Source organism: Vidua macroura, chromosome 1 (assembly GCF_024509145.1).
Source record: "Vidua macroura isolate BioBank_ID:100142 chromosome 1, ASM2450914v1, whole genome shotgun sequence".
Lineage (NCBI taxonomy): Eukaryota > Metazoa > Chordata > Aves > Passeriformes > Viduidae > Vidua > Vidua macroura.
In genome coordinates, this window is record NC_071571.1 from 88,792,983 (window position 1) to 88,811,405 (window position 18,423).

The window sequence follows — 18,423 nt, forward strand, 5'->3', positions numbered from 1 at the left end:
CTGTGGCTGTTTCAGCAAAGCTGGAAGCCTATTTAACCAGATAGTAAGAATTACTGGCAGTCCCATCTCCAGTATACAAGAGGGAGCCACAGCAAACACATTAGCAAGGAGGAATTCAAGGGGATAGAAAAAGGTATGGATCTGAAGTTTGATGTGTTGCCAACCATCCAGGAACAACATGGGAGATTTCTCTACTACTTAACTGAGAGAGAAGGCAGGGAACGAAGGCTGACTGTGCTGTAAAGAAGATGTGTAGGGATGAGAAGAATCATGAGTTTGTAGGACAGAAAACACACAGAGAGGCTCAGCAGCACTAATATTTTGAGAAGTAAGGGCACAGCACAACACCCATCTCTCTTCATTTTTGTCTTCATGACATCCTTTCGCATGCCCCTTTTCAGCCCTTTTTCTGGGGGAGGGTGGAAGGTGGGGCAGGTGTTATACAACACATGTATATACATTATCAGTGTTCTTTAAAAAAATAACCTAAGGGACATTTTCAAAAGGATGTTTCCTACAAAGTTTTTGAAAACTCCAAAAATATATTTATTTTTAAATATATAGCTTATTCTATAAGCTATATAAGTTATATAGAGGGAAAAAAGTTTGCAGTATTCCATGAAGATGTCTTATGATTAGAACTGAAAACTGGAGATGTGACAAAATGTTTTCCTTTTCAATAAAATTAGCAGCTTCAAAAGTATATCTGGTTAAAGACTAAGACCATACAACACTAATGATTCAGTTAAAAACCAACTGTAACATTGAGAACTCAAGTTTGATGACAACATTTCCACAGATAATCCCTAAGTGAAGCATAATATTACCTATCTGCTTCATATGTTACCCCATACTACAAATCAATGTTACTTGCTACAGAATTTCCTTCATGGGACTGGCAACAAATCAACACTTTATGTTTGAAAGATGATTCACACCAAAAAAAAAAAAAAAAAATCAACCTTGGAAATTGCTATTGGAAACCAAGAATTACTTTAACAGAAAACTCCCTTGATAAAAAGACATGTATGAAATTTAAAGCTTATCTGTGAAAATACTCTTCTTTCAGAGGGCTCAGACTACTGATGCCTAAATAGCAATTCATTGCTTTTTCCTCACTCTTAGGAAAGGCAGACTAAGGAGCAAGACTGCATTTTACAAAGAAAATGTAACCCACTGAGGAGGGAATAATTGAAATTTCTTTATACTTTTCTGCTTAATTATGTTTCCAATATCAATAAAATGTAGCAATCTTTACACCAAAAATGCTTATTATTATGTATGTCAGCAAAGAGAATGAATTAGTTGCAATAATGAAATAATTTTGGACAAGCTTATTGCAATGATGTCAAAATAATGGAAAACTGAAACAAAAAAAAAAGACATAAAAAAAGTATAAATGCATGTTCCCACAGACAGCATCACAGAGTATTAGTTTTGGTAGATAGCTGGAGACATCATAAACATGATGGGCAGCTATTGTATTGCATTTACACAGTAATCACAGGTGTCAGCTGCTACCCAAAATGTTGAGGCATCAACCTATTATTCCTTGCTTGGTCCTCCTTGCTTAGACCAGATGTGAGGCTATCAGAGTTTTTATCTGTGGAAACGTAAGCAACAAATCAAATTTGGGTTCTGCATTTCTTCCACCTCAAAAAGACAAACAGAGTCTGCCTGCAGCAGTTCTTTGCACACGTGACAATCACAGTTGTGCCAACTGGTGCAGTAAAACAATGCCTTAAGATTTACACCTGTTGCTGCTTGGAACTGAATTCCCAGTTTTGCCTGTCAAGTCCATCTAGAATCACTTAGTTACTTCCATTGCTATATTAAACTAAGCAACTCTGCCTAAGCTCTCTGTGTGCTTTGGCCCAACCACCAGTGAAACAAGAAGAGAATTTTTCCATTTCAATTAAAGTTGCTGCTGATTTGCTTAGAATGCTCCAGCTCACTGAACTTTCTTTTAGAAAAAAATGAACTAGATTTGTGCTTCATTACAAAAATTTCCTCCCCATCTGCAAAACAAATTGCTTGAAATGGAACAAATATTTGTATTAACATGCTTGCAGCAACAAAAAACCCGCGTTATCCTACAATAACGTAATGAAATCCAGTGTACTGGAATTGCTTTTACATTGTGAAATCCGTGCTCCTGCCACAGAAGTGATCTTAGTTCTTACCCTCCCATGTAATTCTCTCCTCTCTAGTACCTGCTGCCACTCCCTCCCTCCTGCCCTGTAACCATCTCCTGAGTCATCCACGGTGGAGGCTTCCTCTCGCAGGCACTGTTCAGGCAGCAGGAAGCCCAGATTCACAGGCACCCACCTCCCACAAACTGTGTGAAGGGCCAGCTGGCTCTTCAACCTCAAGTGGTAACACTTGTGCACACACCACAGCTTCTCCCTCAGTAGGGAGCTATTTTGGGTCCTTCTCCCCTGATCAGCCCTGGGTTTCCATGAAGCTTTTGTCTAGCCATGCTTTAGAGTGTCCTTCCCCATATCAGGTGTGCTGATATTGGCTAATGTAGTTCAGAAGCTATGAATAGACACAAGTCAAGAAAGCGATCTCTCTATAATTCTTCTCCTTGGGTAAAAGAATGGCATTTATATATGATATGTAAGAATGCATTAGTAACAAAAGAAAAGAAACTAGTAGGTGAGTTTTTTAATGAATTAGGACAAACCACTTTCAAAGGATTGCATACCTTGAAGACACAGAGCTGCTAGTTCAACTGCAGTTTCATATGGGCATTTCAGTCTTAAAAACAAAACAAAAAACAAAACTATAAAAATCACGTCTCTTGTCAGTGAATTCCTCTTGCAGTAAAGCTAAAAAGAAGCCTTACACGAAAACTGGAAACATTAACTTCCCCAAATTACTAATGCTATGAAACATCAACAATTAATTGTTACTTGTATATGATTATTTCCTAAATTGGTACATTCTGATTAGCATTAAACATGATACTATTCACCATAAGACAAGAACTAGCAGAGAAAACACTAAATCAACTAAGGAACCATTTTTACTTTAACACTCTATTTTAGAATATATGGGTTTGCAGTTTTTTGTTTCTGTAATTAAAAAAAAAATAGTGCAGGTGTGAATGAATATTGGTCAGGGTAAGACTATAAAAACACAAAGTATTTTTTCAGAGTTGACCTGAACAAAAAGTGTTGTACCTCAACTTTCTCATCCTCTATTTCACCCACCACACTGAAAAAATGTGGCATGCCCATGTTACATTTTCAAGTCATAAAACCCAGGACTGTTTTCACTCTCTTTAAACATTTCCATCCCCTGATCAATCCATCAAAATCTTTACCCATTCTATTTGTCAGTAATATAGACATGATACACATGAAGTCGTATATGTCTGTATTCTAAAAAAACCCAAAATGCACTAGGAGATTAACTATTAAAAATTCTTTAAATTACAGCTGCAAGTGTAAAAAGGTACTTACTTCCCTGAAAGAATGTCTTGCCGGAGCTGTAATACAAACAGGTACCTGACAAATAAAAAATTCAGAAAGTCAAAATTAATTACAGTGGCGTCCTGCTAGTTCAGCTGGCTGGAAGAATATCCCAATTCATTGAGTAGTAACAGCAATTTAATAACTTGCTCTTTACAAAAAAAAAGGGCCTTTGGGATCACACAGATACACCCTGCAAGCTTCAAAGCTCCCATATCTTTCACTAGAATCAAAGAGAAGAACATTTTTTGTCCACTGGTTGTGTTCAGGACATTGTCCAAAGTCTTGCTGTTTAGGATGTGCACAGCAACCTAAATGTTACTAACGCTCCAGTGTTCTCCTAAACTTGGGTCTTACCTAATTCAGGCAGGAATTGAACTACAGTATCTAGAAACAAAACACAGATAAAGGCATGTAGGCTTCAGAGCTGCCTTCTCAAACACAAATACAGAACATGGAAAAAATCCAAACTGGGCAAAAGGAAGGGTTCATACCAAAATGTCACTTAATAGCAGAGACGTTCTGAATAAAAGCTCCATAGAGCTCACACATTTATTTAATATGCCAAGTAGGAATTTACAGCCTTCAAACTGCTGTAGTATTTTAAGCTGTTGCTTTGCTAATCTTTAGTTCTAGGCACGCTTCACTGACACCACTCAGAGCTGGGCTCTGAGGCATGTACAAGTGCCCTGTGTCATGCAAGGGGTGTGTTGAGGACAGGAAGGCAGAGGGAGGCTCTGCACTGCTCTGGACACTATGGGGTGAGGCTTGCAAAGATGAGTGACTCAAGAGAAGAAAGCATGAAGCACTCCTGAGAGCCCAGTAAATGCAAACACAGACCTCTCCTGTCTTTACAAAGGATGCTGGAAAGAAAATGGGTTTTTTTTCCATCACAGAGGATGTGCAGTGAATGTGGCGAAGGAAAAATAATTGGAATTAGACAGGGAAAACAGAAATGAAAAGGAAGATTAAGATTTCTCATGATAACACTAGAGCAGAATCAGATTTATCCATTTTAGCTCTTTGGTACATCTCTGATTCACATACTTGGCCAATACCTGACTGCCAATCAAATCTGGCTATTTGCATGTGTAGATTAAGGGTAGACAAGTATACATCCTTATATGTTCTTATTGATAGCCCAGATGATTCACAACCCCATGAACTCTTCTAAATTTGCAAGAAGACTCTGGGCAGTGCACTTCTGAGTTTCAGGGGGCTTGTGCAGTGCTGCAGCCCTGCTCTGATGGGTATGGCTTACCCTTGTTCCTTTTCTGTGTGCAGGCTGACAAACACTGTCATCTCAATCGTTGCTACTCCAAATCAGCAAGATACCTTAGAAAATTCTCCAGAACACAAAGTACAAACACATTCCCCTGTTGCTCTTCTAACTAAACTAACTAATCTCACACAAGTGACAGAAGATGTCTTCCAAAATGCACTGTATTTAAACTGTGTTTTTAAACTGAAAAAATGACAGAGCAGGTGAAAGGTTTTGATGCTTTGTGTTAATTATGAGAATATGATGTTTGTAGCTTCACTAGAAATTGAAGTCTACTAGAAAGAAGATCTCCAGAAGGAATTTTGAACACCCCCTACCAGTTCACAGTTACTGTTAATGGTGATTTTTCTTCTACTTGGAATGATTTTGAGTATACAGTTATTAATCTTCACTTTTTCACTCAACATGCTACATGGAAAATGTGATCCAACAAGCATAAAGACTCTTAAAAAAGCCTTGATAAATTAAAATAATTAAAAATTTAAGAAGTATAAAATTCTTAAATTCAAAATTACTTTCCCCAACAAAAAAGGAAGAAAAAAGAAGAAGAAAAAAGGCACCCCAATTTTTCTTACACAGTTTCACAGTGGTCTTCTGTCAAGCTTATAATTAAAGGAAATTGTTCACAACACTGAATATTTAGCTGACTAAAGTGTTTTTCTAATTAAAATAGTCTTCTGAAATGTCACCTTTCAGCAGTAATTAGATCACAAGGCATCAGAGGTTAATACTTTCAGACAAAATGTCATACTTGATCACAGCAATGATCACATAGCTCAGAAACCCAATCTCACTGTGACTAGGATCATATGCTTCAGAGCACTAAGCAAGAAATCTTGTGGTAGACAGTAATGCCATAATTTGACCACAGGGGAAATGTAATACTTGTCAGACATGCATCCTGATGTATGAAGACTTAGATCAATTTCCAGAAAACACATATTATTCCTACTAATTTAACTGCATTTTCTCTTATGAGAAAATGCATGGATGATTTATGATGATGTCCATAAATGCATCCATGATTTATGGATGATGTCCATAAATCATCCAGATTTTTGGATTCTCTTAAGATCTTACACTCAGCTACAAAAGTGGCAGGGATTTCTATAAGTTAATTATACATCCTATAGGAATATGCCCTTTTATTGAATTATGACTGCTGGACTAAATTGATAATGGATATTGAAGACCCTATGTCTGTATCATGAGGTGGTGACAATTAGCCCTTTAATCTTGTCTCAGGCAGTGAAAAAACCCCATGGTCGGCACAGCAGACAGCGAGAGAGACAGTAATCATTTGCCTGCAGGCATAAGTTTAATGTAAACATCACATGCACCTGAACTACAACAATCAACCATCTTTAAACACCTTAGGCTGATTAGGAGTACACTGATCATTGCCAAGCAAATTAGAAGACACAGAAAGAGCCCTACGGTGAGAAGCAGAACAAAAGAAAAGATAAAATAACATTAAGATAGATGACTACTTTACAGAGAAGACACAAAGTAAGCAGATACAAAAGATAAGTAAACCCTTTCCTACAGCTGCTCCTTTCCCAGCTTTCAGAATATCCTCTGAACCAAGGTGCTACGGATCCAGCAAGCTACAGATCCACAAAAAATAGCCCAGCAGATTAAAACAAAAGACTTCCAGATATTTGTAGAGTGAGTTTATACAATGCAAGCTTTTGCTTCACAGAGAACCATGGGGAAGCAGAAGTGATTAAATCAACTCTCAACCCAGAGATCAAGCTGGCTATTCCCACACTTCTCTACCCTTGGAACCATTATTACATCACCCCCAAGTCTCAGGCCAGGAGGAACAAAGCAGGGCACTGGCATTTTAGCTGGACATAATGGAAACCTCTCTCAGAGAATGGCAGGTATCAAGAGCAGGTGTCTCCCAGCTGCAGCTTTCCTCACCCAACACTGCCTTTCTTTGCCAGCTTCCAAGCACCAGAACACAGCATCTCCTACACACCAACACACTTGGAGAGGCCCATAAATGCTTTCTGGCAGCAAATAAAAACCATGATGTTTCTCTGACAGTAGGAAAACACCTAAGAAGGCAGACAAAATGAGCACTCTTAATCAGAAAGCTCGAATCACCTGCTTGCAGTACTCCTACGTGCCTTAGATGTCGTAAATCCCCCATCAGCCACGCGCAGTTCCTACCTTGTAAACTCTTCGTGAAGGTTGTTTGGTTCTGACGAGTAGTACTTAATTCGAAAATGCAACGTGTACGGAGGTCCAACTGCACACCAAGAGATTTTAAATGGGGAAAAAAAGGTTTATACTCGTTGCAGTCCTCCTAAGGCAGAACAGTCCCCACACCACCCCACAACCCAAGAGACCCAAAATTTTTCAAATTCCTCAAAGAAAATATTTAATGTTTTTTTTAATTTAAAAATGCATGCAATAAACAAAAAGTATAGATAATTACCATACTTTTTGATACTCATTAATTCAAATTTATCAAGGCAATAGTCCATTTGGCAAACACATTTTTTGTCCAAAGAGGGGTGCCTCACAGCACACTGTGAATAACAGCAACTTCCAGGTAACACTCCCTGTTGCTGGGCACAGGGGGAAATGGAAGGAAGAGGGAAGGAGAGGGTGATGCTCCTTCTTACCAGGCACAAACACTACTCCAAAAAAAACTCCTACCCAATAGATCAGCTTTCGATTGAAATGCATTAATTTGAAAAGGTAAGATAAATAGACTAAAAAGTGCCGGAGAAGACTCTGAAAGGCATCCACAAACACAGAAAATTCCATGGAGTTGCAAGAATTGTGTTCTGTAATGTCAGAAGGTGAATGCTACATGACTTCCCATGTAACGCAGATAACAGGAAGTTATCCAGCTACCATGAAACTGTGACCAATGTATCCTTATCTGCCTAACCCTCATGGTCCAACCAACTGCCTGCTGATGTATTAACTGCTGGAAAAATTACTTTTCCTCACTTTTCTAAGGTCTTCTGTAACACCACATCAACAAGCAAATGTGCCTATTAATAATCCTTCTACTAAATGATATGCAGCTAAAAGTCAAATAATTAGAGCTTTGATTCTGCCTCCATTACAGCCCCTGTAAGTCAGGTTATAGCACCCTGAGCTCACAGCTCAGCACCACTGGTGTGATCTGCATAGGTCAGAGAATGACTTGGAAAAGACAGCAGTGAGCAACATCCATCATGAAAGAGGAACTCTCCACAAAGCATCTGCTGAATTCAAGGTAAAAGGAAGTAACCTGTTTTGAGACAGACCTTTACAACACCCAATAAATTGCTTCCCTCTTCAGCATTCCTCAGAGCCAGGACTGGCCAAATTCTTTTTAAAACAGGCCCTTCACACATTAAAAACAGACAAAAACATCTGGCTGAAGGTGTTACAGAATCACTGATCTTCCAGGACAAAAATATTAGAGAAAGTGCAGCTGCAAATCAGCTAGTCACCTAAGGTAAAGCAGCCTGTAGTGTGATGAAAAGGGGAGAGAAAACCAAACAGCATAAACCTTACCCATAGCAGCTATCTTCAGCATGGATTCTAGCAGGCTGACACCCACACACCATGGGGTGAGAGCAAACTATCCTAAAGGCCTTTGAAGAACTCCACTGTTTACAAAAATCATCTACACACTTGGGTACTCATCAAAAAGAAAGGCAAAGCACCACTGAAGCAATCAAGACCTATCTCTGTGAGGTCCTACAAGTTGGTCAACAATTTTCTTGAAAACCACAATTTAATCTCACTGAAGCCATCTCTTCATGGCCGATGACTGTTGCCAACTGCAGTATTGTAACAACACATGTTAATGCCAATGCTGTACTGTACCCAAGCCTGCAACCAGATTATCAAAAATCCAGGAGCCACTTCCCTGCCTTAAACAATTTTCACAGAAAACACAGTCCACCAACCCTGCCATACAAAACTACCTTTGATGAAACAGCAGCTATTTCAAAACTACATTTGACAAGACAGCAGGTATTTCTGCTAGTTTAGCTTTTAAAATAATAATCTGGGGGGAAAAAAATTAAAAATTAATCATTACACAATGAAGTATTTTCCATTCATTCTCTGAAAGAAATTGCAGGATATCTGTTCTGGATCAGAAGCAGTGACAGGAACCGCGATCTGTGTCCAGGCAACCTAATTTCACAGATCCCATTGAAATTACCTGGCAACCTACTCTGCCTTAGACAAACAGCACAGGTTTAACAAGGGCTTCTGAAGGCTGGGCTACTGCTTAATAAGTGCTCTTGCCTTTATTCGTAACATATGCAGCCAATTACTCATTAAATTAAAACTATTTTCTACGGAATATTTATTCCATTAAAGGTCAAATTTAAACATACTCTATCATGTTCTAATACACTAAATTCAAATTCTTTAGGAAGTAACAAAATAAACAGGCAGAGACATAGTACTTACTTTTTATTTGCTTCTTAATGAATTTTGAATGGTCCAACCAGTGCTAAAAAAAGAAAATCCACACTTAGAAGCAGTTCCACTTCAAGATTTTGTTGACTCCATAAAGTGATTACAATAAAATTTAACAGATAAAAATCTCTTACAAGGAAATATTGCAGTATTTATTTTCTAAACTTCTGCATATTGGTGAAAGTGTTTATTGGCACATTTAATAACTTCCCTTCTTCCACATGGGAAAGCTTGATTTTTAAATTCATCAGTACTGCCAGGCAAAGCCACTCTTCCAGAGAAGAAACTTCAAAATGCAAGGCCACAAAAAAGTGGTGTGTAAGGAAGGCACCCTTTTGCCCCAAACCCCTGAGTTTCAGCCTCCTTTAAACCTCTGTTTGATGGAGATCCTCCAGAACCTGTACTATCCTGCCTTCCACTGCTCCATAGCCAAGTTTTTTCAAGGTAAGGATGGAGACTTAATCCCATTAAAAGCATTTGGGAAACACTGATGTATACCCCACCCCTTCCTTTTTAAACTAAGGCAGGAGATCTGGAATAGTGCAACAATGATGACAAAAACATATGATTCCCAGCAAAGTTTACGCACTCTCTTCTCAGTGTAAGTTGCATCTACAGAAAGGCAGCAATAAACACAATCTGGTATAGATTTAGCTTAAATCTTTGACAGTCTCTGCTCAATGTCCTACAGAAGGCTGCAGTCTTGTTTGAAGCAACTCCATGTAAATGCTTCTGTCATACAAAGTGGTAAGAGAGTTCTGGATTTCTCTGAAATAATTGTTTTTCTATCTTTTTATATATATTAAAATTATAAACTAGGTACTATGAAACAAAATCTTAGGAAAAAACTCTCTTCCTTCTTTCCTATTAAAGCATTAATGTTTTCAGAAAAAGGATAATCTCTCAATGACTACTTATTGTTACACCACCACCATGCTACTATGGCTGCATAAATGTGCAAAATGATTTGTTGTCTAGTAAGACTGGTATTTGTTTACTAACTGTGTTCTAAACCAAGGCAAAAATTTATCACAGGTATAGATGTGTACAGATCAAAAGTCTGACAGCTTACAACCCTTAAGGTAAATAAATCTCACAAGAGGAAGAAAGAGAAATGGAACAATGATTCTGAAGGTGATTTTATTTGCAGGAGATTTGCAAGATTCCCTTAAATAAGGCTGCCAAGAAATTAATTCTTATAATCCCCAATCTGGTAGAAATCTCTACCAGAATGGAAATAAAACATTACAGCAGCTCATATAAATACATTCCTTAGAGTTGCAAGTAATTTACTTTGTCTCTATTTTGCTCTCTTATGAAAAACCACAGCTTTGTGAAATCTCAAAATTTTTATAAGGAAAAAAAATCAACATTGAAACTTTGCCTTTTTTTTTTTTTAACTGAAATTATATAAGTCTGTCACTTTCACAGCTCCAGGGCAGATAAATTTTTTATTCTTCAAATACCTAGCTATGAAAATGTCTTTCCATTCAATATTTATCTTGGCTAAAGAAAAGCCTCTCAAAGACAAATATAATTAATGTATTAAAAGAAAAGTTTAGCTTCATGTAAAAAACATCTATAATACATGCCAAAAACTCCTGTTAGTACCATGTTCTGGAACAAGCACTGCACAATCTGAACTATAATAAATCCCAATGAAAAAACAGTTGATAGTCCCTTTTCTTGGCATGTGGTCTTTAAGGTACATTAAAGCTCAAATGAGAGTAAGTTTCAAACTGATTATTTGCAAGTGCAAATACTTCAAATAATGGCTAAAAAAATACCTAAGGAGACTCCAGGAACTGCTTGTGCAGACCATTAACTCAGACTATAGCTTAAATAGGAAGCTGTCATCACTCCCTGTACCTAAGCAGCCAGAAGCAGACTGCTCCAGGAGATAAAGCAAAGCAAGCATTAAAGTCACCTCTCTTCAGAAGCAACAGTGAGCTGCTGTTTTACCCCCATCCTGCACTACACATCAAGTGTGTGATGTGCCACCACACGGATCATAAATACGAAGACGGAAGTAGGGCATGGACTGACAATATTATTGGCCCAGAGCTCCCAGGGCTAGAAGTTTTCATGAAGATTTATGAAGCAACTCCAATTTCAGAATCAGATATTTTGTGCAATTTCTGTGAAAATCAGGCTGAATTTTAACACTTCTTTGCCTCAGATAATGTCAGAGGGCTTCTTCACACTGTGTACCGCACCAGCCTTCCAAATGTCCCTGAGCTGAAAAAAAAAAAAAATCAAAGCATTCTAGCTAAAGCCTAAAATAGGTTTGGGCTTGGCTACATACTGCTTACTGACTCAATTAGAGGGAAGTGAAAGCATGAATTCTGAAGTCTCACTAGGAAGCTGACTAAAACCAGAGGAGCCTTGCTCTTCTCTCAGCATCTAAGACTGTATCTTTGCCTATCTTGTGCTCTGGCTAAATGGACATACATAATTTCAGGATCTGGACTCACAAAGAAACTGAACTATGGATCTCACAGTGTAGGACCAAGACTGACCAGACTCATTTCAACCATACCCCACCATAATCCCTGTATCCTGTTCGGACTTGTGCAGAACAGTGCAGAACAAGGAGGAGGAAAGGGATAAATTGCTTTAGGACTGTGTTTTAATAGGAAGACAGTGTCTAAGCTGCTTTTCTTCTTTTAAGGGAAGAAAACCCCAAACCTAATCAAACTGCAGGTAATCAGAATTACCAGCATGATTATGCTAGAACAGAACAAGTAGTTCAGCTGGAAGGGACCTACAATAAGCATCTAGTCCCACTGTCTGACCACTTCATGTTAAGGGCATTGTCCAAACATCTCAAGACTGACAGGCTTGGGACATCAGTTACTCTAGGAAGTCTGTTCTAGTGTTTGACGACCCTCTTGGTAAAGAAATGCTTCCCAGTGTCCACTCTGAACCTCCCATGATCCAGTTTTGAACCATTCCCACACATCCTTTCGCTGGATATCAGGGAGGAGAGCTCAGCACCTCCCTCTCCACTTCCCATCATCACCTGCAGAGACCACTGTGGTCCCTCCTTTAATTTTGTCAGGTAAACTGGAAGGTCAAATGCTAGATTAACTTCCATTTAGTCCTCTTTAATCTCAGCAAAATTTCTTTGCTCTATCAAATGAATTATGCTTCCTATGGTATTAACTGACATAACACAGTAGCCATTGACTGGGATTCACGTGTTGAAAACAAACATCAATCAATTCCACATGAAAGAAGCACCATTAAAAAATAATTTCTTAAAATACTGGAAGCATGTATTTATCTCAGCATAGTCTCCTGTTGATTACTCACTTTATTGAAGAGGAAAAAATATGTAGCTCAGCATTTCCTAATGGCTGTAGCCAATATTTTCTCAAAATAGATTTACAGCATGGGAAGGATGTATTTGTGTCAAGATACAGCAGATAAACTACAGCTGCTAAAGCAGTCAGCTTATAAGGACCACATGAGTGCCAAATGACGACTAAAAGGAGGATTTCCACAGGCTGACACAATCCCATCACACACCTGAGCTTTGCAAATTCCACCACCTCTCTACTTGCTTCCTAAAATAATGAAAATTCCTTGTCTTGATTTATACAGCCCTCAAAGGTGACCTGAAAAGGAAAAAAAATTGCATTTGACCCTTTTTGGTTTGCTTTCTTTGCTAGTTTAAAATGCATGAAGAACATCTTGAATAGACTGTTCTCCCTTATGCTTATTTATGTATTTAACTATCAGTAAGAGGAAGCCCATTTTTACGGATATTTTTATTTGTCCTCTGAAAAATATCAGTTGAAAGCTTTCTCAAGTCATGCCTGGAGGTACAAGAGAGAGAATCATGCTCAGTGATCAAGTTCAGAAAAGAAGGTGTGCTAAACAAAAGCTGGCACCTTTAAAACCAAAAGTCAATTATCCCTTCAACTGTCTTCTTGCTTTCTGGTTTCCAAGGCACCTGAATCCTACCAAGCTGCCTGCCATTACTCACACAACCTTCTAAAGCAGAGAAGTTAAAAGTGTATGTATTACATGGAGGAAGGAAACACCAAAAAAATCAAGCCAATAAAAATTCTACCCACCAAACCACAGTTTGGGGATTTCTCTACTTTTACAGATTTAAAAGGGAGCAAAGGAGCAAAAGCCCTCTTTTCTTTTGCATGTCCCCTTTCAACATTATTACAATAGTAACAGAAAACCAAATGAGAACTGGGGTCATGTAGAAACTCAGGGAGTACACAAACATTTGCTTAGAAACAGGATAATCTCCCAAGAGTTCACAATTTAAAACATAAAAAATAAAATGCTGTGTTATTCTCATGTTTCTCTAATCCCTCCTAGAAAGTTATGCTCCTCTTGAAAATGAAGGCTCACCTGACTGGTGACTTCAACTACCTACTGAAAGGCTGTAGAGAAGATGATTGACACTTCTCAGAGGTATTCCATGGCAGAAGGAGGAGTGGCACCAGGCTCAGGAGAAATCCCAGCTAGACAGAAAGACTGTCACCATGAGGCTGTTCAGATAAAGCACAGGTGCCCAGAGGGACTGTGGAGCCACGGTCCTTGAGGGTATCAAACATGACTGAACACAGCCCCTAGAAACCAGATACAACTGAAGCTGCTATGAGGAGCTTGGATAGAGACACCCCTTTCAACAGACAAGACCTGCAGGCATTTTTCAGGATGCTGCTCTACAATCTCACTGACCCAACTTGAAATAAAAAAAAAGAAAAAGGGAATTCTACTCAAATGGCATTCACATTATAAAACCAAGCTGGGATTAATGAGGTGAACAGTTTCCATTTGGGCTCAGATGAGACCAACTTTTCACGAAGTAGTGGCGGGATCTTACAGGGGTTTCAGTCTCAGGTAGCCAGTTTTGATTTAGACCCTCTTTGGACACTGCTGTGGGCATCTTGTTGAACAGGGCCCCGGCACAGTGGTACAGAACCACATCAACACCGCTGGAGGAGCAGCCTGATCCAGGTGCAAAGTGTTACCAGTTTTCTAATTGTCCCTGGCCCGAACAAGGCAGGGCAGTTGCCCTCCAGCAGCGCCTTCAACTGACACCGTTCTGCAGCTCCCGTGCCGAGCTCCCTCCTGCCCCGTGAAGGGCAACAAGTCAGACACAGTGAGACAGTGCAGGCAATGCAGGGTGCAAGCAAAGCTGTCCAGCAGCAGAGAGGCGCATGGAGCTGTGATAAAGCTCCAGATTGTGATCAAGGGAAGTACAAGGCCACAGATGCTAACTCCAGAGCTCTGAGGGCACGGGTGGGCCTTAATGGATCTCTACCAGCCCTGAGACCTCCACATATTGTGGAAGCCTGGCCTGAGTCAGCACAGAGCCATCTCAGAAGCATCCTGATAAGTGATGTGGTTTAACTGCAGACCAGATAAACTAACCAAGAATAACAGAGAGATGTAAGGACATCCTTCAAGATAATAAGCCTTTCCTAATTAATATCCATGAATATATATTATGAATATGGATATATATATTCATATCCATGTGATAACTAAATAATATTTTGCTTTGCAGACTTGACAGAAGTAAAACACTGAATTATATAAATTTATATTAAAAATTTTCCTGGTCTAGTATATTTCTCATTATATTTACTTTACAGACAATGAAATCAGATACCACTCCAGATCAATTCTAGCAATTCATTTTTATTTTGATGCCTATGCCCAAACATTCAAAAATAAACTGAAGGGATTTTTAACAAGTAGGCAACCAACCTGACTAAATCAGCGGAAGAAAACTGAGAAATCACTTCAGCTTATGCTCCAAACACACACAAAGATAAAATAAACCAGCACAGACTGTTTGCTGCCCCAGAGAGAATTCTTTACACTCAGACGAGAGGTGCAGAAGCATCACTGACAGACAGCACAACAACCACCTGCCCTGTACACCTGCTTCTCAAGTCTGCGTCAGAAAAATGTCCTTCCAAAACAGCAGCTGCTACTGGAAGACTAAAGATTGGAATTTGTTAGTGTTTTAGAGTCTTCCACCAAGTGTTCACAATACAGACTTGGACAGCCACAGCTGGAAATGTTCCACATTCATCAGATGTTCTGCATCGCTGTGGAGTCGGCCATACTGCCTTTGTCCTGATACTGAACTGGCATTCCTATCACTGCCACTATTAGAAACTGAAGCACAGAGTGCTACAGCATGTTCTACAGCTTTTGGGACCCTCCATCTGTGACTGGTATTTTTTGCTCTTGGCTACAATCCACACGTCCTGCAACAACCACAGTCCCAAAGTGCTCATCATCCAGAGGAACGAAAGAGATTCAGGGAGGGGAAACTGAGTCACAGAGGAATGTCACAGCTATTCATGGGGAAAATAGTATGTTTCTAACAGTAGCAGAAAAGGAAACACTTAGCATTTTCAAAATATTTACCAGTCTCCCTTCTTTCCTACATCCAGTATATTGAAAATAAGGCTTGTCCCTATTTTTTTCTGCTTCATGAACACTAGTTAAAGTATTAAGGTGTACAAAGGCTCCCAGATATCACACTATGAGGCTAATTGACTGTTTTGAACTGCTCATTTTTCCCCACCCCTCACATCTTAAGAAGTCATGGCAGTAATATCAAAAGCAGCAGCTGAAAAAAACTGATCAATGAGGCCTTAAAAGAAAATTCAGATAGATATAGCAGAGGCAGTCATAACGAACCAAGGCCCTACAAGTCCCTGACTCAATACCTGCTGAAACATCCAGGAATCTAGTTCTTGATGTGTAGAGGAAACAAAGGTACTTACATTATTCGTTGTCCAGCTTACTTCCTACCTGCCCCCCAGCACTGTTGAAATCCTTTGTCGTGAGTCATACACGGTCCTGACTCTCCCAGAAAAACCTGGCCAGAAGGCTGCCTTTCACAGAGGTGAGGATCTCAGTGCATCCTGACACACTGCTGCTGGTGAGGCCCACTCTGGGCAACACAGTTCTGGCCATGTTTTTTCCCCTCTTGTTTTTTTTTCACTTGGAGCAACTGCTTTCATAAAAGCCTATTTCACTTCTACACAAACTCCTCCATGTCCTCCTTCCATTGTCTTCTCAACTCTCGCATCAAAACCCAATTTAGAAATTGGTCAATACTGAGAAGTTCAGATGCAAACATGGTTTACCAGGACAATTCACTGCAGGTTGGTCCTGGCACTCATCTTCCCAGGGAACCCTGGTCCCCATCATAGCCATGGGCAGCACCTGGAAGAGGCACAGGGTGTCCTCACACATCAGTCTTGCTGTACACACGGAGTAAATCCAGTGCTTCCCAACGTGCCAGATACACTGGGTGCAACCACACATCCTCAAAAGGGTTCAAGTGGCTGCAGAGCACAGCTGGGAAAGGCTGTTCCATACGGACCTTCTTCAGGCTAAGGGGTCTTTGTGACATTAGAGATCAGACATAAAGGACTTAAATGACATAGAGGATCACTGAAAGAGACACATGTGAGAAAAGGGGCATTTTAATTTTTTGTTTCCATCCATTCCCAGGGATGACAGCAACTCATTTACACAAACTAAAAAAAAAAATAAAAAAATAGAGAATTCAAAGATTTATCTTAAAAATCCTTCCCTTTCAATTACTCGGCAATTGCTCTCGTGAACAGAAACAAAATTATGATGGAAGCAAGCAAATTCCAAGCTAATAAACATGGACAATCCTTCAGTTATAAATTCTTGTAAAACACAGGAGGGGCTAGGAGGGTATCCATGTTTTGGCATCACAGAACAGAAAACTGGAACAAAGAATGCAACTGTAGAAATGGAAATATCTAAATCTCGAGAGACCCTATAAAATATAGAGTTCACAAGGAGTTGTTAACCACAGAAAGCCTTTTTTTTATTAAGATGATTTAGAATAAGAGAAAGTAAGGACACACCTAGATAGAAAATGAATAAATATCAACTACCTATGGCCAAAAATAAGTGTCAAAACCCCAAACCAACCACTGAATACGCTGCACGCAACCAGTTCCTACAAAGATCAGTGAAATACTTCCTCATGACAACTGAGCTTCCATAGTACAGTCTCCCAAGATTTTATTACTGCTATTCCCAAACTCACCTAAAGTTTTCAAGGCCTCCCGCTCTGCTAGAAAACACAGACTGTAGTAAAAGTAACTAAAAACCCAATAAGCTTTGCATTTTCTCTGAACCACTGCAGAGACCTCCTACATCAGAGTGACACCCTTCAATCACCCCAAGCACTACATCTCCATTGAAGTTCTGTAACAGCTAGAATCACAAATTGTTTTCTTGTATCAGAACATTTCTACTTCTAGAGTTATTAGCAAGTAACTCAAAACACAGCAGTATACTAAGATTTGTTTTAGAATAAACTGTTAGATGATTATCTACATCCTTCTATCCTTCTGCATCCTTCTGATGGATATCTTCAAAGAGCACAAGATACAAAGTAATGCAGAGTTCATTGAATAGGCATTACAGTATTTTCTGCATTACTGCTGACATCGTGCTTTTTACAGCTTTATGGGGGGTTTGTATTAAAAATAAGCTGTTCAAACAATTAAAGTCTTTTCTCTTTAAAAGCAGATAAACTCTAATCACAATTTTGTTTTCTAAATCACAGCTATCAACACTGCTTGTCTCAACTCTTTGGCAAAGTTACAGGACTGCAGGAAACACAGTGTACTCAAAAGCTGCTGGCCTTGGAGCCCACAGAAGCAATCTCCACTATTCAAAGATTATTTTGTGCTCTCTTACTTGCAATGGTGGCTTAAAGATGTTTAGCTCTTAACAATACATACTAAAGACAAAGGCTTAGAGCCTCAAAGGGGTTTACACAATTTTAATCTCCCAGGCCCCCACTTGCCATTGTGTGTCTGGCTGGCACTAAGCAGAAGCCCATGGAGGCTATGCATTAACTGCTGTGCAAACAAAAAGAGCAGGTCACAGGTTCAAAACAGACGAAGGAAGGCTGTTAAAGCATGGAACCTTTTGGCACGGGGTGCTGGGCAAGATAAAAGGCACAGGGTGCTTGTGCCTTGAAGTTCTCTAAGCTCTACTCTGTGCCCAGCTTAAGCCAGACCAAAAACCACAAGAGCCAAGTTTTTGGCCTTGTACTTCAGGGAAGGTAAAGAACTTTGCCCTCAACACTCCTCTTAATTCGGTAAACTACAACCCTACCACCAAAGCCCTGCAACTAGAGTTGGCTTTTTTCAGACCCCCCTAGCAGCT

The 18,423-nt window shown here is 39.4% G+C and overlaps 1 protein-coding gene across 3 annotated transcripts in view; it reads right to left on the minus strand.

The window, feature by feature from the left end:
• Positions 1-18,423, minus strand: part of EPB41L4B (erythrocyte membrane protein band 4.1 like 4B) — a 163,854-nt gene that overhangs the window by 92,585 nt on the left and 52,846 nt on the right. For all 3 annotated transcript variants that reach the window (XM_053992285.1, XM_053992277.1, XM_053992292.1), the window contains exons 3-6: positions 9,196-9,238; positions 6,937-7,015; positions 3,468-3,512; positions 2,708-2,760 (exon numbers count right to left, since the gene is read on the minus strand). In XM_053992285.1, the coding sequence (XP_053848260.1) occupies positions 2,708-2,760; positions 3,468-3,512; positions 6,937-7,015; positions 9,196-9,238 (220 nt within the window). The remainder of the gene's footprint in view (positions 1-2,707; positions 2,761-3,467; positions 3,513-6,936; positions 7,016-9,195; positions 9,239-18,423) is intronic.